General features: G+C 57.0%; 2 protein-coding genes across 2 annotated transcripts; one reads left to right on the top strand and one right to left on the bottom strand.

Moving 5' to 3' along the window:
• Positions 1–7990: 7990 nt before the first annotated feature.
• Positions 7991–10766, top strand: INAFM2 (InaF motif containing 2). Its single transcript, XM_040969306.1, has one exon. The coding sequence runs from the start codon at positions 8083–8085 to the stop codon at positions 8542–8544; it is 462 nt and encodes a 153-aa protein (XP_040825240.1). The 5' UTR covers positions 7991–8082; the 3' UTR covers positions 8545–10766.
• A 4609-nt stretch (positions 10767–15375) lies between these two features.
• CCDC9B (coiled-coil domain containing 9B) lies at positions 15376–22295 on the bottom strand. The gene is made up of 11 exons (XM_040969711.1): positions 22130–22295; positions 21322–21435; positions 21045–21152; positions 20390–20545; positions 20145–20291; positions 19346–19527; positions 19038–19099; positions 18563–18616; positions 18371–18461; positions 17780–17822; positions 15376–17687 (listed from the first exon to the last, which is right to left on the bottom strand). Exons 1-11 carry the CDS (start codon positions 22139–22141, stop codon positions 17148–17150), a joined length of 1509 nt encoding a protein of 502 aa, XP_040825645.1. The 5' UTR covers positions 22142–22295; the 3' UTR covers positions 15376–17147.
• Between the last annotated feature and the right edge of the window lie 243 nt (positions 22296–22538).

Here is a 22538-nt window from a genome sequence, read left to right on the forward strand (position 1 = left end):
AGGACAGTGCCTTAACTGCTGTGCCCAACCCCCATCTTCTCAAGGAGCTCTGGGGTTGGGATGGCCTCTATCAGGGCAAGAGGGATATCTTTTTAAATCCCACACTGACCAGTCGACTACCCCTAGGGGAGGGGTCAGAAGTAAGGCACATGGAGACCTGGTGGAGAAGAATGCCCGCACTTCTGGTAGCTTGTCGCCCCTGGGAGAGGAGCACACAGTGACCATGGCAGCACCTTGGGCTGGGCTCTGATCCACTTGACTCACTTGCAAACTACTCTTCCAAATTCTGGCGGTCATTTCCTGGGAACCTTACAAGGATAACCCCACTCCTGCGCCACTCTTGGTGTCACAACTGACACTCATCAGCTTCCTCTTTCCGTCACTCAACTCTGAGTTCTGACTACCTTTGGTTTGAGCAGCACCCATGTCTGGCAGGGCGATCAACCTGTCTCATCCTGCCCTTTCAGGCCATGCGGTGAACATGTACCCCTGTCACATACATGTCCTGCCTTCTATGCCAGCATGGCTACTCATTGGGTGCAACAGGATGAATTAAGGGTGAAGGCATGATCCAATCGTGTGGTCTGGGAGGCAAGCATAGTGAGAAGCATTTAGGTCATTGGGGCATGCCCCTGGAGGATAGTTCTAAAGAGAGGGCTCATTATTAATTGGCTTTGAGTTGAGCCCAGGTTCTTTCAGTCTCCTCTTCCTGGCTTTCCATACACACCCGCCATGATCAGCCTCCACAGACACCAGACATGGACCACCCGATCCTGAGTCACCATCCGCAGATGGTAAGCTGAAATATGCCTTCAATTTCCCAAGAAGCTCTTCGCAGCTGTTTTAATTAAAGTAACAAAATGTGGACCAATGCAGCCACCTCCCTGGGTCAGCACAGGCTGGGCAGCAAAGACCAGCTGCTATCCACTTCCAGGCACTCCCTCCAGCTGATTGTGTGGCGTCTCTTCCACGGCAGGCACTCCCGGTGGATGTTAACATGCAGCATGCAGAGCTTTGCACCCCTGTGCCTGCTCTCATCGACACCCCAGGCCTTCTTGCTCACAGCCTTCCAACGTGTCTCTTTCCAGACCCCTAAGCAAGCAGTCAAGCCATTTGCTACAGTTGCTGGGCCTGTGGATATCTTTACATCAGGTCACTCTTCTGGGGCCATGAGGGTGATTCAGTCCCTGCTCAGGTAGCAGGCTCAGCCCAGTCACTGCATCTAATAAACCTTTAAAGTGTTTGACCTCTCTACCTTCCCCAGGGAACAGGTGCCCAAGGAAATGACCCCAGATCCCTTTGGGAAAGGAGGGAAAATCATTCCTGTGTCATCATGGTATTACATGGACCTTCCTCTCAGGGACTTGCGTTCTAAAATTGAATCAAGTGTAGCAACCAGACAGGCTATTGCGAGTTTTCATGGGAACAACTGCCAGCCACCTCCTGGTCTTTCATTCTTGATTTAATTTGCAGCTCAGCCATTCTCAGTTTGCAGCCCACAGGCCCCTGGGGCTTCACAAGGTCAAAATTATTTTTATAATACTAAAATGCTACTGGCCTTTCCAACTGTGTGGAAATTTGCACTAAGAGTACAAAAGCAATGGTGAGTAAAACTTCTGGTGTCATACAAATTGAGCTAATAGTTTGTTGTAAATAAAAAAGAAAGAAAGAAAGAAAGAAAGAAAGAAAGAAAGAAAGAAAGAAAGAAAGAAAGAAAGAAAGAAAGAAAGAAAAGAAAGAAAGGAAAGAAAGGAAGAAAGAAAGAAAGAAAGAAAGAAAGAAAGAAAGAAAGAAAGAAAGAAAGAAAGAAAGAAAGAAAGAAAGAAAGAAAGAAAGAGGCAGGTTAGTCTGACTGCTCCATTTCTCATCCAGCTCCTCGCTAATGGCCTGGAAATGCCCAGGTGCTTGGGCCCCTGCACCCACATAGGAGACCCAGAAGAAGCTCCTGGCTCCTGGCCTCAGACTGGCCTTGGTCTAACCATGTGACCAGCAGATAGATCTCTGTCTCTCCTTCTCTCAGTATAACTCTTCCTTTCAAATAAAAATGAATAAATTTATTTTGAAAAAATATAAAAACAAACAGTTCACTCAAGAATATCCTGAACAATAAAATCGTTAAGTTCGACTAAATCACGACCCTTCAATCCATGTGTTTTTACTAGTTTGTGTGCTCAAAGCATTCCATTGTACTATACGTGGAGGTGCAATGGTTCTCTCGGCACAAGGGCTCGTAGAATAACATCAGAAACTGAACTGCCTCCTTCTTAATGGAACACCATTTTTACTTGTGGAAACAGCTGACAGGCAACCTATGGTAATGCAGACCCGGCCATTTAACAAATGTTTTCTCAACTTCAAAATGAGTGAATCTGTCACTTTGAGGAAAAGAACTCATAGTATTTGTTGCCAGTGATAACATTTGAGCTCCCAAGTAAAAGATTAGAATTTGAGAAAACTTCTAGGTACTTATGATGAGCATGGCGTGTCACAATACTTAAACTTTGCCTGGCATTACCAAATATAGTTCTTTCAGGCTGTAAAATAACACATGTTTGTATTTATAGGATCTGTATAACTCATTGAACCGGTATTTCCCAAATGACCAAAGCAGGATGTTGAAAATCATGTGTGTGAGTGCCATTCAGAGGGCAAGAGAATCCTGTGACAGTACCAGAATTCCAAGACTTTGCTGGCATTGTGGTTTCATGTCTACACCACAGCCATCTGCTAGTTCACTCCCCAAGTGGCCACATGGCCAGAGCTGAGCTGATCTGAAGCCAGAAGCCAGAAACTTCCTCTGGGTCTCCCACTTGGGTGCACGGTCCCAAGGCTTTGGGCCATCCTCTGCTGCTTTCCCAGGCCACAAGCAGGGAGCTGGATGGGAAGCAGGGCAGCTGGGACATGAACTGGTGCTCAAACGGGATCCCAGTGGTTGCAACGCAAGGATTTAGCCACTAGGTTACTGCACCGGGCCCCACTGCTGTCTTCTATGCGGTTGCCTCCCAGAGGTTTGCTAAAATGTGAAACACAGCCACTCTCTTCATTAGTTTTTTTATAGGAAACACAGCTATCTTTTTCATACGATCCATGCCAACTTGTAATGGCCTTATATATTTTTTTAATAAACAAATATATTTCATATACTTCTTGGTCCTATTTCTAACACAACAGACATCAACAGATGCAAACCACATAAACAGAAGCTCTGTGGGGCAGATATCTAGCCCAATGGTTAAGGTTAAGGAGCTGGAATCCCACCCAGTATACCTAGAGTCACCTCTCTTGACTCCCAACTTTAATTTCCTGCTAAACTAGACTCTGGGAGACAGCAATGATGGCTCCAGTAACTGTGGGTGTCTAGACTGCATTCCCAGCTCCCAGTCCTGGCTATTGCAGGCATTTAGGAAGGAAATCATTGGATGGGTGGGTAGATGGGTAAATGGGTGGGTGGATGGGTGAATGGGTGGGTAGATGGGTGAATGGGTGGATGGATGGGTGAATGGGTGGGTAGATGGGTGGGTGAATGGGTGAATGAGTCGGTGGATGGAGGGATGGAACTTGTTCTTCTCTCCACCTTTTTCAATGTCTCACTTTAAATACATACATACATGTATGTATGCATACATATATAGTATATACATATACATACATATATATACATTTATATATATCTTTTAAATTCTTTTTGAACTTTTATTTATTTAAAAGGCATAGTTACAGAGTGAGGGGAAGAGACAGGCAGGCAGTGGGGAAAGATCTTCACTCCCCAAATGACAACAACCAGGGCTGAACCATGCTGAAGCCAGGAGCCAAGTGCTTCTTCTAAGTCTCTCACATGACCACAGCATCCCAGAAACCTGGGCCATTTTCCAGTGCCTTCCCAAGAGCGTTAGCAGTGAGCTAGATGGGAAGTGGTGTAGCCAGATCTTGAACCGGCACCAACATGGGATGCCTTCATTGCAGGCAGTGGCCTTAACTGCTATGTTACATTACTGGCTCTATACAAAGTGACCTGAAACCGTAAAGTTTGAGAGCTCCTGGTGTTACGCGGAGCAGTGTTGAGTGGCCTCTGGCCACCTGTATAGCTCACCCCAAGAATGCCATGCTACTAACATCTCCATGACTCTATTGGGTAGGCCACCACCGTCCCTGGAGCATGCTGCTCCGCACAGTGTGTGTGCCAACAGCTGACTCTTAGGGGTTTTTTAAAAGATTTATTTATTTTTATTGGAAAGGCGGATATACAGAGAGGAGGAGAGACAGAGAGGAAGATCTTCCATATGATGGTTCACTCCCCAAGTGGCCACACGGCTGGAGCTGAGCCAATCAGAAGCCAGGGGCTCTTCCCGGTCTCCCACATGGGTGCAGGGTCTCAAGGTTTTGAGCCTTCCTCGACTGCATTCCCAGGCCACAAGCAGGGAGCTGGATGGGAAGGCGAGGACTTTAACCACTATGCTATGGCGCTGGGCCCAACTCTTAGGATTTTGCAGTCTTGTCATCCCTGCTGCTATTAGGGAGGCATCTCTGGGATGGATGGTCCCATGCTGGCCTTCAGGGGACAGCTCAGGCTGAGCATTGGTGCTGCTGGTGCCATTGCTATGGTACCCAGGCACCCTCTGAGGCCTTCCTGTTGAACAGAAGTGAGTGGAGTATTCATATGAGGAATGTGCTTACAGTTAGCCCTCCTCTCGCACCTTCACCTGTGGTAGTCCTGGCGGGCTTTGGCCTGTCTCCTCCTGCATGCCAGGATCCTGGTGAGGGCACCAGATCGCGTTTTACAGGCAGGTGCTCTACGGCAGCCAAGTCTGTCTGACTCAGTAGTATGCTGGGCCGGCTTCCCACCTTGACCTCTCCCGGCTGCTTTCACAGCACATCCTCAGAGTAGCCTTTCTCCTTCTTCCAGAAGCTCCTGCACATCTCTGAGCAGCACTTGTTGCCATTTGGCTCTATTAGTCCTGTGGGCCCTGGAGGCAGGGGCAGCTCTTTGGCACCGAGACCCAGTTCACAGGGCCCCAGCCATGAGGCGTCAGGAGGCAGTGCTCTGGCAGCACCCGCCTTCTCCATTGCCTTCGCTGCAGAGACCAAGTTCAGAGCAGAGCAGGGATCAAGGACCAATGCCCTAGACTTGGAGGGAATCCAGTCTAGCTATGTGACCTCAGGCAAGTTTCTCAACCCCTTTGCGATAATCTCTTCTCATACAAAATGAAGACGGAGTGACTACCTGGAAAGTAGTTAAAAGGTGTTGAAGTACTTGGTGTGAGGCCTTGCCTATGTCAGCGGCGTGGTTACTGTTGCTATTGCAATCTTTCAGAATGTTGAAAATCCTCAACAAGCTGGCTGGGGGAGCAGACAGTAAGGCACACCACCGCGGAGGGCCTTTTTGCTGAGCTGCCCCCGTTCCCTGGGAATGTACTGGAGGAGGCTCTAGGAAACACACTGGGTGACCTTGGGGGCCCATTCTGTCCCCATCCTGCCTTGATTCTGGTGGGGGAGCTACACTTAGAGGAGCATATCCACTTTCAGGCCACTAGGGGGCCATTAAGTTGCCTGCCACAGGAATACACTAATGGTTTCTTAATGGCTCAGGCACCAGGGAGATCAGGCTCAATTATATCTGAAAGCATTTTTAGTTCCTGGGGGTAAAAGACACTATGTAAATCCCGATAATAAATAGGGCTTATTGATGACAGGTTAAAGAATCTGGCACTCTTTCGTTTAGAGCAGAATAGGGTAAGAGGCGCTGAATAAGGACTTCAAGTATGCTATTCTTTGGTGAAGGGTGACATGCTGTTTTCGTGCTCCACCACGGGTACAAGCTGGATCGGAGGCTTAATTTGCAACAGAAATGGAAACTGCAACATGGAGTGCATTCAAGAAAGGGGCTGGAAGGAAGCTTTGTTCAGTTTGCTGAACTGTAATAATCAGCTCTGGGGAGGGACCTGCCAGTTGAGTTCATGGGGCAGAAGGAAGGACAACTTCAGGGAAAGTTCTGAGATTTTATCCCACACACCACCCTGACAGTGCAGCTCTGGCTGACCTGGGGGGAAGGAGTAGGTTATGTTTCTCCCATTCGTCTAAAAACAAGCCAGAAACACTTGGAGCTTCCAATGTCCTTGAAATTTCTTGGTAAGTGAAAAAACAGACTTTTCCTTGAAGCTGCATCCAAGGTGGCCAGGGTTAGTGGCAGATTCCTACACCTGGACCAGAACAGCTAGGAGGACAGAGGGGATGGGGGAGAAAAGAAGAAGAAAAAGAAGGGGCGGAGTCTGAAAGCCAAAGGGAGACAGAGCAGGAAAGAGAGAGAGAGAATGGAGAATGTGTGTAAGGGCTGGGAGGAGGGGGGCCTCCTCCTAGGGGAGTGGTCTGAAAGGCAAAAGTCGTTGGAGGAGGAATGTCCGTCTGCCTGTCACTCAGAAGGCCTGGGCAGGCTGCCACTGACTGGGGACCGGGAGGACTCACCCCCAGATGCCCTCAGACTCTGGCCTGCCCATCCACAGGATGCCACTCCTGTAGGCATCCAGGCAGTCCCCTTACCCACTGTGGGAACACGGGAAGTACGATCCAAGGAGGAGGGAACCAGCATTTCTGGAAAGCCTCCTAGAAAAGGAAGGGGGGAGGAACAGGAGGGATGGGGGAAGGAGAGGGTGAGAGCTCAGCAAAAGGGGGTGTTGAGTGGCCCAGCGTGCAGAGATGGTCAACGCGCAGGAAACCCAAAGAATGGGCCCAAACCTGGCTGCGGAACTAGAGCGGGAGACTTCAGGTGAAGATGGGGCACCCCCCAACGCAGCCCCGGGACTGGAGGCACCAAAAGATGCTGAGGGGAAATGCCCTGGGCGCTGAACTCGGCTGTAGAATGTGTGTGTGGAAGAGGGGGAGAGGGGGGAAATCAAGGCCAAACTTAGGGAGTGGAAGATCAAAAAGCGGGTCGCGGGTCGTGGGGACCTTGGGGCTCACGGTGGCAGGTAAGCTCGTAGAGCGGCTCAGCCTGTGGCTCTGTCCCAGAGGATCCGGCCGTCTCCGGCAGCCCGACTCCGGAGTGCCAAGTGGACGAGGCAATGGGGGAAGTTCCAGCAGAACTGGGGCTCCACTCCTGGAGAGCGAGAAAAAGAGTTTGGCCAGCCGAGGGCTCAGCGGGCTACCTCCCCGGGATGTGCACTGGACTCCTCAGGTGTGACAGGACGGCGGTGCAATAGAACCGGGCGCGAACCGAGACAACGAGTTATCACCACACCCCTGCTCCGTGCACGCGCGCGTACACACACACGGGTAAACTGAGGCCAGGGCAGAAGGTGGGCGCGGGGATGGCCGAGACCGGACTGCCGTAGCACCTGTCACTGGGGAGCCCGGGGCGGAGCCGGGAGGCGCCCGCGTTGACAGCTCCGCGCTCCGCCCGCGCGCTCCGCGCCTCCCCGCCCCGTTCCCGCTCCGCACTCCGCCCCGCTCTACGCAGTTCCCCCTTTTAAAGAAGCGCCCGGGGCGCCGGTCCGCGTCGCGCCAGCCGGCACGGGGCCGCGGCGGCGTCGCCCTTTTAAGAGCCCGCCTCCCGTCACGGTGCCTGGAACGGGGCGTCCCCCGCGGGCTGGCGGCGCCCGGGCCGCAGCCCGCCTCCCCGCGCGGCACTTCCGGGCCTCGGCGTCGCCCTTTTAAGAGGCAGCCCCAGCGGCGCCGCTCCCCGCCCCGGTGGCCGGCGCGCGAGGCGGGGGAGCCGGCGGCGGCAGCTCGCGGTCCGCGCGGCCACTGGAGACCCGGCGGCCGGCGGCCGAGCAGGCGGCGCTGGCGGCGGCGGATGGGGACGCGGAGCCGGGCGGCCGTGGCAGCCTGGGCCGTGGCGGCGGCGGGGAAGCAGCTGACGGGGCGGCGGCGGCGGAGGCGCTGGCGGCGGTGACTGGCCCAGGCCCCGGCGGCGGCCGCAGCGACGCGGTGGCGGGCGGCGGGCGGGCGGCGTGAGGAGCGGCAGCGGCGGAGCGCCCGAGCCGCCGGGAGCCGAGGGCGCCGGGCCGCCCCTGTCCAGTCCGCGCAGGGCCGCCAGGCCCCCCTCCAGCCGGGGCCGTGGAGCACCGGGGCAAAGGCCGGGGCCCCCCCATGAAGGAGCGCGACTCGGCCCCGGCCGAGCGGGGCAAGCCGGCCACCTACACCGGGGACAAGAAGGCGAAGATGGCGGCCAAGACCAACAAGAAGTGGGTCCGGCTCGCCACCGTGTTCGCCTACGTGCTCTCCGTGTCACTGGCCGCCATCGTCCTCGCCGTCTACTACAGCCTCATCTGGCAGCCGGTGGGCGCCGGGACCTCGGGCGGAGCCTCCGGCCCGCCCCCCGGCGGCTCCAACGCCACCGGCCCGTCGGGGACTTCGGGGGCGGCGGCGGGGCCCAACACCACCACCCGATCGTCCCGCCGCGAGGCGCCGCGCGACGCGCCCCCGCTGCAGGCGGCGCAGCCCGCGCCTCCGGAGCCCCCTGCACGCGGTCCCTCGGCCCCGCCACTCGAGCGGCCGCGGGGGCAGGACGAGGAGGAAGAGGAGGCAGCGGCGGTGCCTGGGAGTCGTTGAACCCCCTTCTGCGCTGGGGAGGTTGGGGGGAGTCGGCGGGGAACGACCCTTTCTCCAAGCCTGGAGGCTGGACTTGGTGGACGGACGGGGAACCCGGGGGGCGGTATGGCTCCCACTTCCCTGGAAGCCCACCCGCTCACCCTGTGGCCTGCAGCCCGATCGTAAGCAGCCGAGGGACCGCGATTCACCAGGGACTCGGGCTGTGTGGTCTTTCTGAGGACAGTTCCGCACCAGGACCCTGAGCCAACAGGGGGTTTGGGGTGAGGGGTGCTGGAGATCCGCAGCCAGCCACGGAACCCTTCTTCAGCACCTCCTGCTCTGGTGTGCTCCTGCAGGGCTGCCTCGGCTCCCCAGCCGGGGAAGGAGACAGCTTGTTGGGCTCGCTTTTTTTTTTTTTCCTTCTGTTTTAATTTTTTAATAAGTGGAAGCTCTCGCCCCAAGAGGAGGGCATCAAAAAGTAGTGGAGCTCAGGTACGGCAACCTAGTCACACAAGCCAGAGATGCACTGAATCTAGAGATCCCTCTACTTAGAGTTGTGGACGTGTGCAGCTCAAGCTGTAGCCGCAGCAAGTCCCTGAACCCTCCCCAACCCTGGGTGACTGATGGCAGCAAACAAGGGCTGTGGGTGCCCACCCCCTCCCAAAGCACACCTAGCCAGAAGGGCCAGGACCCGGCTTTGTTTCCTCACCGCCTCCCCCTTCTTTTCAGAGAGAGAGAGGTTTCCAACTTGGCAGAAGTGGGGAGTCATGGCACGCTGTTGACTGGCCGGCAGACAGCCTTAGAAGTAAAAGCAGCTTAGGGACCCTGGCGAGTGCACTGATACCACCACTGTCTTCCCGTCCCAGCATCCACAACCAAAGTGGCTTTCTGTTGCAGCCTCAAGTGTCTGGCCAAGGACCAGGGAGAAAGGAAGGGACCAGCCGGACAGCCAGCTTCCATAGCTGCCCTCCGATCACACAAGGGCAGGTGTTTTTTCTAAGAGTGGCTGGCAAGCATGGCATTTCCCCCTCCCCCGCCCTGCTCCTTAAGATCTTCTCTTTTTCTAGATTTTGTCCTCCCCTTACCCCTCCCCCCAAACATTGCACCCTGCTCCACTCAAGCTTTTAATTCACCTTGGTTTTCCCCATTTCCTGAACCTGTGGTGATAAAAAAAAAAAAAAAAAAAATGGCCCTTCCATGGAGAAGGGAGCAAGATCTGGAAGTGAGAACTCTGGTTGGTTTCTCTGGTGGTTCCAGGACAGAAGGGCAAGAGGCTGGCCGACAGGCCTGGCATCCGTGTCTTGCTAACCCTGCCGTGGGAAGGGGAAGCGGGCTTGTCAGTGCTGCCTACAGCTGCACCAGAAAATGGCATACAGACAACAGCGTTGGGGCAGCGACTGCGCTCCTTAGATTCCACTTCCTCTTGCCATCAGGTAGTGACAAGATATGAGGCCCTTTTGTGTTTCCTTTTTGGAAAATGAAGCACTTTTTTCTTGTTTTTTTTTTTTTAAGACGACAACCAGACCCACCTTGAGTCCTGAAACAGCTTGTCTTTGCAGCCTTCTGGCGCACTGCAGCTCTGAGCCGGGCTGCAGGGTAACAGACTCACTTGGAGCCGTGTCCTGTGGTGGGCACAGCAGCAGAGCTGAGCTGCTCCAGCCCCCCAGCTTGCTGTAGCAGCACCCCCAAGCTCTCTGGCCAAGAGGACATTTCTTAGCAGCTGACCCAGACTTCAGCCTTTAGGAAACTGAAAGACCTTTTGCATACATTTTTTGGGGGGTTGGGGGAAGACTAGAGAGAGAACTGCAAAATGCCACTTTATAACTTCAATAATAGCTGTAATTTATATATTTACTGTGTGAATTTTTAGTCCTATATTTTAATAATTTGTAAATTGATCTCTTATTCCAAGAATCGTTTGAACTCACAGGAAGACACCTGGGTGTCCAGTCCCCTGTCCCCTTCCTGATCCCTGCTTTCTGGACTGTTGAAACCTGCCTGGGGATGGACCAGAGAGGCCAGCCTGTCGGCGATCGCTCGCAGAGCCAGCTGCTGACCTCCGCTCTCCCTGAAGCCTTCGCTGGGATCGGGACTTTGGCTCCAGCCCTAGCCGTGAACATAACCAGAGACAATTATTTATAACTCAGCCATTCGAGACACACCTGTACTCAAAAAGTCCTGTATATTTTTTAAAAGTTTTATTTTTCAGGTGAACAAAAATACATTCTAAGAACGCTGCCTAAGCCGTGTAAGCTTGATGGTCCCTCCTGCCATGTGCGCCCATGCAGTGGGAAAGAACAGTGGCTGGTGGGGTTAAGTGGTCTGCCATGTGACGGATGGGTAGTGTGCGGAGGAATCGGTTTCCCAGGAAAAAACAATCGGCCAGCTGTCGGCCTTGCCCTGTGGCTGCAGTGGATTGATGAGTGTGGGGCAGCAGAGCCCACCCTCCCTGGAAAGCAGTCGTGAGGCTAGGAGAGCAATGCTCTCTAGCTCAGCAGCCTGAAGAAGGCTGAGGGAGCAGAGGGCCCCGGCAGCCTGAACCTTAAGATTGACGGCAAGCAGTGAGCTGGCCGAGGGCCACCCCGTCACACCACAACCTCACCTCTAGACCACCGGCCCCTGTGGTAAGGACTAACTCGGTGCTTGGCCAAAACTTGGTCTGCGGTAGAGGAAGGTGAGGGAGCCATGTCGGTGAGAGGCATGGGTCGCTTTAAAGGTGAGGCCTTCTCCCCTCTCGGAACAAACAAAAATGACATGTGGATGAAAAAGCACCAAATATGAAGGATTTGTTGTGCTGCCAAATACGCAGCAAGCCATGAAGCTCACTCATTATTAAACAATGCTGCCCAGTGCAAGTCTGGAGTGAGAAGCCGGTGTTGCTGGGGCCCCCTGAGGCCTGCACTTGCCCAGAGCTGTTAGGGGGTGGTGGCTGTGCTTTTCTCTCACCTTGTAGTCAGCAGGGAGGCAAGGAAAAATCCCGCCCTGCCTTTCTTTCCCTCCTGAGCCTACACAATGGCTTTCTGTGTGAGGGCTTGGGAAGGCTGAGGAGAAGGGAGCGCTGGGCAGCAGTTGAGTACAGGTGTTGGGCACAGTCTGCAGGAGCCGCTGACTGGGGAGTCCCAGGGAGGGCTGGGTGAAGGGGGCGAGGTGGGCTCTTAGTGTGCTTTACTTGGGGACTCTTCCGAGGTACCCACATGCGCTGGAAGAAACTGTGCCTGAATTTAAAGAAAGGGACTTCTTCCTTTGGAAGTGAGAATTTGGAGCGTTGGGGGAACCAGGGAGCCCTTTAGCCTGAGGTCGTGCAGGTACTGCCTCTTGCCCCTGCAGAGGAGTGAGCAGGTGCTTCTCTTCCCTCAGGGCTCTCCTCAGGGTGGGCAGGTGAGAGTGAGCAGCTTCCCTAGGGCACTCCGAGTGTTTCTGAGCTATTTTGAAATGCTAAAACAGAGAGTACCTTGTTTGTACCTGTTCCTCTAAGGAGAGCCTAACGGCTGGCCCGCCCCCTGCCTTGGCTTGCTTCAAGGCTAACAGGTCTTTCAGAGGAAAAATGATGGTCAGCTCCTCCCCTCTCTGGCCTGCAAGAATGCAGGATATTTCTGGGATCAGGATTCTGCAACTAGAGGAGAGGGATGGCCTGCCCAGTTTGGCTCCTTATTCATGGCCAGCGACACACAGCCAGGGTTCTGCCAGTGTGGGGGTCACCTGACCAAGCACCTTGTCATTGGGGGTCCCCAACATAATCCTCAGGTGTGTCCTGTATCCACAGCCTAGAGTGGATTTCAAGGGGTGGATGGTGTGGGGATACCGCTGCAGCCTCTGGCCTCTATGTCCCTATTTCCAAGCCTGGGGATTCGGGCTTGCCTTCTTCTTTTGTCAGGGACCATAGGTCAGGGACCAGCCTGGTCTCTCTGGGCCCATTGGATCCCATCAGCGTTCCTTACGTAAGGGACCAGAGGATTACCACACGGTTCTTGGCCCCAAGGACTTAGAGTCATGCCCACGCAAAGTGTTCCTTACATTGGCCTATTTCCTTATCTTCACCATCTGCTTTGGAACTAGCTTCTCCATTAAACAACAGTACCATTCTCAACTAATATCCTAAGGCTTGTTTCCCATAAACCACAGTGACAAATGGAAGAACTACCAGTTTCATATGCCAAGTGAATCTCACAAGTTCCCCACCCAGACCAGCTTGTCGAAAGAAAACAACTGGCTTGATGACCAAGAACTCCCTTCTAAGCAAACCATTCTCTGCTGCCTATTGGTTGGGAGCCACTTCCCCCGCTGGTCCTGGAGGCCAGCTGCCTCATTCCACTCTGCCCATAGTGCAGGCAATGCTGAGAGCCCCAGCAGCCGATCTCTGAGCTGGGGAGGCAGTGTGTTCTTAGGCGGGACCACCCAGCTGGGAGATAGGAAATCTGGCAACTCAGCGAGGGTGTGGGTTAGAGCTCTTGACCTCTCTTTTCTGCCAACCAAGAACCAAGTGGGAATTCATGAGACAGTAGGTGGGAACAGGCCCTGAGACCTGGGGTATAAAAGCTCAGTGTGCACATACCAAGTACTACAGCCTAAACATCTCCCCTTCCCTTCTGCTGCCCCACTGGGACACATGACACCTGGAAGGCAGTGTGAACAAGGGGCCACGCCCAGGATACCACCAGGGCCCTGCCCAGCAGCCTCTGGCATTGTCTTGGAACTTGTCCAGACCAAGGTCCCTCAAGCCCCACCAGACCATGCAATGAGTCCTTCAGAGAGTGGAGCCTGTCATTTTGCCTTCCCCAGGCCTCCCCATGGCCAAGGGCATGCTTACTAATAGCTGAGGGACATTGGGCCTGCCTGTCCCTCAGATCTGGAACATAAGGTTGGGATATTTCTGTTTTAACAGATAGTTATCAAGGCAATTTGTGGCCCCTTTTCTCTTGCCTGAAGCCAGTGGCCATGCTGGAGGAGGAAGCGCTATGTCCCCAGAGTTTGCAGAACGCCTCATCGTCCATTAGCTCTGACAGCTGCAGAAGGACCTGTCCCGGAGAGCTTGTTAGGGAGGAGGCCCAGGCGCCAAGAGCCTGTCCGCCTCCCCCCGCCCGGTGGCCGAGGTACTGTTGTGCTTGCCTCACCTCCCGCCCCGGGGCCTGCTGCTTCTCCAGCCAGTCCTTAAAAGGAGTGGTGGGTGCCACGTTTGTTCTGTCCGGTGCCAGGTCTGCGCTGTCTCACTTCCCGGCGTCAAGTGGATGCCTAATGAGAGGCAGTGACGTGGGTCCCGGCAGACACAGGGAGATCAAGCAGGCTCCAGTCCTCTCTGCTGCTGCTTGCACTCCCTCCCCCGCCCGCCTGAACAGTCTCTCCGTCTGGGGAGGGGCTGGGGGACTCTGGGCCCCCAGGTCAGCCCTCTCTCAGAAGCACTCTGACTGGCCTTGCACAGCCTATGCACACTGATAAGGGACTCCGAAGTAAAATATTATCTCTAGTTTCTCCCATTCCCTGGACAATCCCTACTCCCAATTTAGAAGATACAGACACTTGGGAGTTTGGCCACTTCCTTTGTTCTTCATGGGGAGCTAGTGGCTTCTTTTACTGTTGTTTGTGTCTACAAGACCAAGGTCAGGGTTGGAACTGACTAGTGGTCAAATCATCCAGATCGGTGCTTTGGTGGGTGGCTCCGGGTTCCCTGCTTCCAAGAAGCCCCAGTGCCTCTCCCTTGGCCCTAAGAACATGTGGGCATGTGGCGCCTGTGGGTGGCCAGAATCCGGCTCAGGAGGCTTGGAGCAAACTCACATTGGAAATGCGGGGAGAACAAGGAAGCCCTGGTGTGAAGGGGCAACCAATATGGGCAGAAGGCCAGAGGAGCACAGGTGGCTGGCAGAGGCTGTGTGCAACATGCAGGTAGGCAGGCCAGGCACTGAGGATAGAGAACACTCCCTGGGAACCCAGGGCACACTTGCCCACAAAGGACTGAGTCACCAGTACCCAGGCAGCCCTCCCTTTCCCTAAGAGAGTGCAAACACCAGTTGAAGATGAAGCCAGAGAAAAAAGGGAAAGTTAGAAAACATAGCAGACAAAGGTCACACCAAACAGCTACTTGATTTATTCCACAGTATTCACTGAATACCTTCCAAATGCCAGGCTGCGGGTGGCAGTGCCTACAGCATGGGGGCTGTGTTTTTGCAGATAATTGTCCCTTGCAGTGCCTGGACTTGTGCTGTCCCACCCCACTGCTCGCCCTTCTGTAAACTGCTCGGCTGTACCTTCTGCTGCCAGGGTGAGATGGCTTTGGCACAGGAGCCTCTGCCCAGCCTGCCCTCCAGTCTCAGGCCTGGGTCCCTGCCGGCTGTGTGAAGTCCTCCCGTCTTTGAAAAACAGAAAGGAGAGAGGCATCCAATTGGAAGGTAGGCTCTCAGCCTGACCTTTAGACCCAGGAGCACAGAGGTGATGGAACCAGCTCCCCAACAGCCGTGAGGTCTGGCACAGGGAGGGATGGGTCTAGTAACACTTGCCTCTTCGCCTTGTGTCCTAGAGCCGCAGCCTGCAGGGGCCTGAGGGACACCCACCATAGCTCCTGCTCTTCACAGCTGAGCCTGCCTTTCCATCAGTAGCTCTGTGTCACTTGCCTGCACTGTACTCTCCATTCTCTGCAAACCCTTGCATTCCCTGTGACATCCTTAAGTCCTTCCAGATGTCACTGTACTGAGGGAAGCCTGGTTTCCCCACAGCCCTTCTCCCTGGGGCACACTGCTCTGGTCCCTTTGTGAGGGCTGGACCCGAGCCTCGCCCCTTTTCTCCATCCCTATCCTGCGGTCACACGTGTCTGGAGTCTGCCCTGTAAGCTCCAGCTCGGGGCTTTGGGAGCAGATTGTGAAGCTCAGGGTTCCATTCTCCAGCTCAGCCTCTTTGGAGACTCCCGAATGAGAGGGCTCTGCCCCTGCTGAACCCCATCCTTTGCTCTAACCCAGTCCCATCTTTCATTATCATCATCATCGGGCTCAGGCCCCGGCTACGTTCCAAAGCCCCACACTTGTAACTGGAAGGCAAGAGGAAAACTTGAGCCTTGAGTTTTCATCCCAGCCTGGGCAGGTCTCAGATGCACGGGAGCGTTTCTGTGCTTTTCCAAAATTCCTCTAACCAAGCTCACACTGACCTCTTCCACCCTCCTCACCATGCTCCATTCCCCACCAGCGCCCACACAGTGCCCTTGGCAGGCTGGCGCCCCCCCTACCTCCCTACTCCCTATCCCTGCTGGGAGCCTCAGCTTTCCAGCCTGCTTGAAGCCCACACCCCACAGAAGGAGCACTGCTGAGACTCCAGCAAGCTGCCCTAGCATTGGCCTGGTCTCAGCCCTTACCAATCAAAAGTGTGGCCCAGCAGCATGGGCCTCACCTGAGCCTACTGGAAACACTGGCTCTCAGCACTCCCTAGGCTGAATCAGAACCCACATTACCCACGGCATTCCAGGGCAAGCTGCTGAAGACATGCGCCCTCCCCACGTGGCCACAATCCATGAGGCTGACTGGGGAGGGGAGACTGACAGCCAGGGTGAAGCAGCCCAAACTAGGACTGTATACGGAGGCCACGCTCTGAGGGTCCAGACCCTCCATGGGCCAAGAGCAGCGTCTGCTGTGCAGCCTAGAGCTGCTGGATGACTGGGTCCCTTCCCTCCCCCTATAAGTCACTACCGTCGCCCACCAGCTGCAGTGCTGGCAGTGGGTGCGCAGGAAATGCTGGTGGAATTGAGAAGAAGCCACAGCTTGTGCAGAGTCTGGGTAATTCAGACGTGGGCCTCCGGGGAGGGGCGGGAACAGAGGCCACGTGGGAAAGGCAACTTGTGATGGGGCCTTAGTTGGAGTCACTGTTTATCTAGTGAGCTGCTTTGTTTCTCCGAGTCTTTCCTTCTTGCAAGGCCCCTGTGGGGGAGGGGTGGCAAAGAGGAAGTCTAGAGGGCAGGAAATGACCCCACGCTGCAAGAGCCAGGCCCTCATCTCCATCCAGGGTTCGTGAGATGACACCACGCTGTTGGTAACAGGAGCTTGTCCCCTCCCAGCCGACCCCACCACCCCATATCAGACAGAAGGCTACCCTGAGATTCCCTCCTTTTTACAGGAAAGCCCGAACTCCTCTGTTCCTATCCCAGGCCCCGCCAGCTATGTCCTCTCTCTGGGCCCCAGCCAGAGGCAGGAGGCTAGCAAGTGATGGCCATGATTCTGCTGGCCTGGCCATCCTGTCGGCCTGGGACTGTCAGTCACCCAGCTGCATGGCAGGAGTGTCGGAAAAGGCTCTGGGTGGGTAGCTACGCTGACCTGAGGTCTCGTGCTGAACTGGGACTGTGGCCCCAAAGCCTGAGCTGGAGAGGGAAACCAGGCCTTGGAGGACAACTTGAGAAGCAGAGCCAGGTGGTGGGTGCTACCCAGCCAGGCTGGCACTACAGTGAAGAAGGCTCATGGCCTGGGCAGTGGTAGCCCCAGCTCAGGGCTCACCAGCCTCAGATGCCAAGATCCAGCTCACCTGCCCACCAGGGAGCAGTCCCTTGCCCTCACATTATCACTGTGCCAGCCCTTCCCAGCCAGATGGGGCACAGGCCACAGGCAACACTGCGCACTCCTCTCCCTGACCCGGCCCCCAGCTCCCAGCTGCTCTGCTCAGCATCTTCCTGCAGGGCCGGGGGCCCCTTTCCTGCCCCTGTCTCCTGCACCTCTCCCTCTCTGGCCAGTCCCTCTGGGAGGTCTGCTCCTTAGGACCAGGGTCTGCTGGGCCCGGGCCTTGCCAGACCTGCCCTCTCTGGGTCCCAGGGGGCCTGCTCCTTTCTGAGGCTCAGAGCATGCGTGGCCCTCCAGCTCAGTCTGGTAGTGTTCAGTCCACCCCGGGAGCTGCTGGGAACCATCGGGCTGGGCTGCAGAACTCTCCTGGATCACAGGCCCGGGGCTGAGCATGCACGGGCTCTCCCCAGGCCCAGGGCTATTAGGCGCTCCTCGAGACAGGTCTAGGGGAACCAAGTCAGCCGAATGTGGAGAGCCAGGGGCAGGACTGGTTGCCAGAGCTCCTGACTTCTCTTCCGGCCCCTCAGGAGGTACTGGCACTGGGCTGCTGGCTGGAGCGTTCCCCAGCCTGCCTGGCTGCACCCGGCTCTGCTTGTCTGCAGGTTGGTCCACACTGACAGCCTTCCTGGCACTCTGGCTCTCCTGAAATGGGAGAATAGCTCAGCCCCCTGACAAATTCAGGGCTTGGGTCCCCCACCACCTGTCACCCATTGTGTGGAAGCCCCAGGACCTACCTCCTGGTTCTCCCGCTCCTCTGTGTCTTCCTTTGAATCCCACCTGTGAGACAGCACATGCAGCCCCTGTCTCCCTCACATCACCCCCTCTATAACGCCTAGCCCCCAGGGAAAAGCTGACGTCTGAGGGGCTCAGAATGGGACCCAGGCCAGCATGAGACCAGAATCTGTCCTTCCTAGCCTGACCTTGATCCCCCACTGAACCCTAACCCCACCATCTCCTCTGAACACCTCTGTCCCCAGCCCCCTCCCAGGTCCCCAGCTGCTGTTTACGGCAAGGCCTGCAGCACCTAGAGCTCTGGGGGGGACTCTAGACGTGTCCCTGCCTGCCTGCACTGCCTGGGAAAGGCGCACCTCACTTCCCAGGGGAAGGTAGACGCCGGTAATTACCGCCAGCCTCCCTGGGCACCAGCTCACACTGCTGCTGCGGCTGCCTCTGCTGCTGGCCTCGCCCAGCATCTCATTAACTTGAGCCAGGCAGCAGCAGACAGCCCAGAGGCAGGGGCCCAGGGACCGAGTGGGCACCTGGATCTGTGCTAGTCCAGGAAACCAGGACATCCAGATACCGGCCTTGACCATGTCCCTCATTACCTTCGGGCCCTGCCGGTCAGCCGCTCCTTTCCCCGGGCTTTGCTGCCTGTGGCTGGTGCCACCGAAGGCCTGCCAGGCTGCCCACCCCGACCTGCAAGAGATGGTCCACACATCCAAGGAGGGAAAAGGACCTGAGCATAGGACTGACACATCATGCAACAGCCTCCTGTCCCTCCCCCTCTCCCAGCTCACCTTTTCCATCAGTGAACAGTGACGGGGGCTGTGGCTTCCGATGGCTTCTAGCACCTAAAGGGGATTATGGAGGCAGGGACAGGGTGTTGTGGCAAGGAGCCCAAGGTGGAAACACAGTCTTCCTGCTCCAGGAGACAGCGGCCCTTGGCCCAGTCGTGGGTTTGCTGGTGACTCCTGGGCTGGCTTGGCCATTCTCTGGCTGGGTAGCGGAATCTATGCTCAGAGGTGGGGCCCCTAGACTCCTTTCCCTGTTGGGAAGCAGCGCCTCACCCCAGGGGCCCCATAGCGCAGTCTGCCCTTGGACCTCCTCACACTGTCTGGTGGGCTTGAAGGCGTGAGGGGGAGCAGGGTGGGAGGAGGGTTCTGTGCCTCCTCTGAGCTCTGAAAATAAGTGGGAAAGACAGACGGAGGAGATTGCACAAGAGGTTGGACGCAAGAAAGCTCAGAAAGAGGGGAATGAGGGGCACTGACTCACCCCTTCTGCTGCCTGCCCTGGCCGGGCCCTCTTCCCAGGACCTACTGCCATCATCCTGGAGCCTGCATGGGCAGAGGAGGGAGTCAGGCTGCAGGTGCGACTGGACACCACCTCCCTCCCCCAGCCCAGCCCCAGCTCAGAGGGCAGTACGAGACTTGGGGGACTCAGGGTCCGCACAGAACCCTAAGCCCAAAGCCTGTCCAGGTGGCACAAGCGGCAGGCCCTGTCCATCCTGGGGAGGGTACCTCCAGCCCGACCCCAGACCCACATGCATGGCAGCAGGTGAGCCGCCCAGCCCTGCCACCCACGTGGGCTTGGCCTTGTCCATGTCCCACGGGCGGCGCCAGTCACCCTGTGCGTCTCTGTGCCGGGCCACACGGGCCAGGTCCGTCTGCTCCCGTTCCTGCTTCCATTGAGCATAGTCCCAGCCCACCTCCGGGGGTGCCCGGACCGGCTGTGGCGGGACTGGACTCCGGGCTTCCCGTGCACCCTTCAGGGAGAAGACAAGCAGAACATTCGAGGGGGCAGGCAGAAAGCGGGACCGCCGGAGACTCCACTAACCCTTCCTCTCTCAAGCTCTTCTGTGTCCCATCTACAAATGAGATCTAGCCATTCTCTAACAGGCTGTGTCCACTGCAGGCATGGTTTCAACTGTGTGTTTGGGAAGGAAGCTAGACCTCTCTGTGCATCCTTTTCTCCTCTGTAAACTGGGAATGGCAGTGGGACTAATCCACCAGCTTGTGACCAGTGGTGTGCAGACTCGCCGGGGTGGGAGAGTCACCCAGCCGCAGAGCAAGGACTAGAGGCTGCTGCCACCTAGAGGCCACACCTGGCACATGGCCAGTCCCACCCACCTGCTCACCTCCCCCAGGCTACCACCTGCAGGGCTAAGTCAGAGCATGGGGCAGGGTCACATCTCCGGCCTCAGCTGTCTCTCACTGCCCAGCCCACGCCCACGTGGCCAGAGACAGGTAGGAGGTGTGAGGATTCCTGTAGGTGCTGCCTGGGCTGGGCGCCTACACAAGGGAGACGCATGTGGTGGGGTCTCTCTGCCCCCTGCAGGCGGGGAGCCACAGTCACATCCTCTTCGTGCGCACTCAGATACACCTTCTGGGCAGCATCCGAGCTCAGAGCCGTTTGCACCCGGGAGCTCCGGCCTCCACCGCCTCCAGTGCCTCCACCGCCTCCAGGTGACCCGTCCGCCCCCTGCGGTGGCTGGGTTCTGCTGGGCTTCTCACTTACGATCCTTTTGGCCTGGGGGAAGTGACCACAGACAGTGGGGCCGAAGCCAGGAAGGAAGATTCCTCCGACGGGCACCTAGGCTTCCCCCACCCCGTTCTCCCCTGGCTCACCTCGGCTTTGTTTTCCATGGTCACAGCCAGATCCACCCGCTCCCCCAGGCAGAAGGCACCCGTGCAGCTGTCCAGGTCTTCAACGTCCAGCATCTCCCTGGCTGCTTCGGGTCCCAGGGGGCTCCTGGCCCAGTTCCTGCTGACCACCCGCTTCTCCTGCAGGACGAGGGGCCTGTGCCCTCGGGCCACATGGGCAACTCCAGACAGGACCCAAGTGAGAGCCCTCTGGTGGTGTCCCCAGGCCCAGGTTTCAGCCCGACCCTCCCTGGAATGCCCGTGGGATGCTGACCCCCTTGGGTGTTCACATCCCAGGGCTGCCCTGGGAGCCAACCCCCCACCCCCAGATGCCACAGCAGCCAAGCGTCAGCTCTGAGCGGGAGGGGCGATCACTCAGACACTGAGGCTTTGTCTCCCAGACGCCGCACCTGGCCTCTGCCCCAACTCTCCCACTTCTTGCAGGGTTTTGAAGGCGGTGGAGTGTGGGGTGTCAGAGCAGCCAGGGCTTGAGGGCTGAGGGCCTTCATGTATCAGTAGCAGTGGCCCCGGGGGCATGAGGTTGGGAGCACAGTAGGGAAGGGGCAAAGAGGGGCACCCCTCCCATGGCAGCTGGGCCTCCCCACCTGCCCCCCATATTGTCTCCCTGGGGAAGGCTTACACCAGGAACCTGGCTGATGGTTACACTGAGGCCATCGGGCCAGAGCAACCCTGGTGTGGTCACAGCCATGCCCCCCTGCTCCGCCTGCCGACGATCTTCCTGGATCTCCTAGTGGAGGGCCCAGGGTCAACACAGGTCAGGGCTCCCCACCCACCACCCAGGTTGCCCAGGAATACAGGGGGCCTACCTCCAGCTCACCCTCATGCCAGCCCCAGGCCTGGAGTCACAGACGGCAAGGCAGGCACCCTTGAGGCATCAGGCCCTGCGGCTTACTCACCTGGTACCTGCGGAGCAGGGCCTGGTTCTTCTTACGCAGGGCGATTATCCTCCGGTCCAGCTCAGCATCCTTCTCCTCGGGCCTGCTGGTCAGGGGCGCAGCTCTGGGAGGCCCCTGCGGAGGGCAGGAGACACAGGCCGCTGCCTCACCTTCACAGCCACCCAGCCAAGAAACAAACTCCACTACCCCCCACAACCCCATGAGGTCCTCGGGAAGAAAGGAGAGTACAACTTGGCTTTCTGTAGGGCCTGTCTGCCTCCATGTGGGTGCCTCAAATGGGACCCCAACACCCAGGTCAGTGGGCTGCCCCTCCCCCGGCTCCCCAGGGAGCACCACAGCCTGCATGGGAGATATAAATGGCTCTGGCTGCTGAACCTGCCATGGCTGGGAAGCTGCCAGAGGATTCGTGTGGTCAAGGAGGGAGGTGTTTGGCTCCTGTATTCAGAAGTAGGCGGGGAGGGCCTCGGCTCCATCTTGGGCTCTCTCTCCTGTCCCTTCGCTCACCAGGCCTGGGCCCAGCCTCCCCATGGGCCCAGCATCCGGAGGCTGGGAGGCTTGAGCCGCCAGGGCAGGAGAGCGCTCAGCTGGCAGGCCCGGCCTGGGATCCCAGGTCTGCCTGGTTGAACTGCAGGGTCTGCGCTGTGGTGCCTCCCCAGGCCTTGGCCAGCCCGGTCCAGCCCTCTTCCTCCCAGGCCCAGCTGTCCCCAGCTGCCCCCAGAGTGAAGCTGCCTCAGGTCCCGGCCTCCTCCCAGCCCTAAGAAGTCCCCCCTCCCAACCCCCCCGCCACCAAAGGCAAGGTGCCACTCACAGCTGGGTGCATGGCACCAGTGGGCACCGAGAGAATTCCAGAGCAGCCCTGGGGGAGCCAGAGCAGGAGAGAAGCAAGAGGGACGCTGGAGCTACAGAGCCACGGGAGCCAGGCCTCTGCCGGCCTCTCCCAGCCGGCAGCACTGCTCAGCACACGAGATCATGTTGTGATTACAAAAGACTCCTCTGGGCTCCCAGCCAGGAACGACGCAGCCGCCACCCCCACCCGCCACTCACACAGGGTGAGGACCAGGCAGCAGCTGGCCCTGCCCAGTGCCTCACCCGGCCCTGCCCCAGACAGACCAGCAAGGTCAGACTCCCTGGTGAATTGAGCCCACCCAGGAGGCCCAGGCACACAGACACTGCCTCCCCACCCCTCGGGGGGCCCTAAGCTCTGAAGGACTGCCAAA

Source organism: Ochotona curzoniae, unplaced genomic scaffold (genome assembly GCF_017591425.1).
Source record: "Ochotona curzoniae isolate NIBS_2020 unplaced genomic scaffold, NIBS_Ocur_1.0 scaffold_4701, whole genome shotgun sequence".
In the NCBI taxonomy this organism is placed as follows: Eukaryota; Metazoa; Chordata; class Mammalia; order Lagomorpha; family Ochotonidae; genus Ochotona; species Ochotona curzoniae.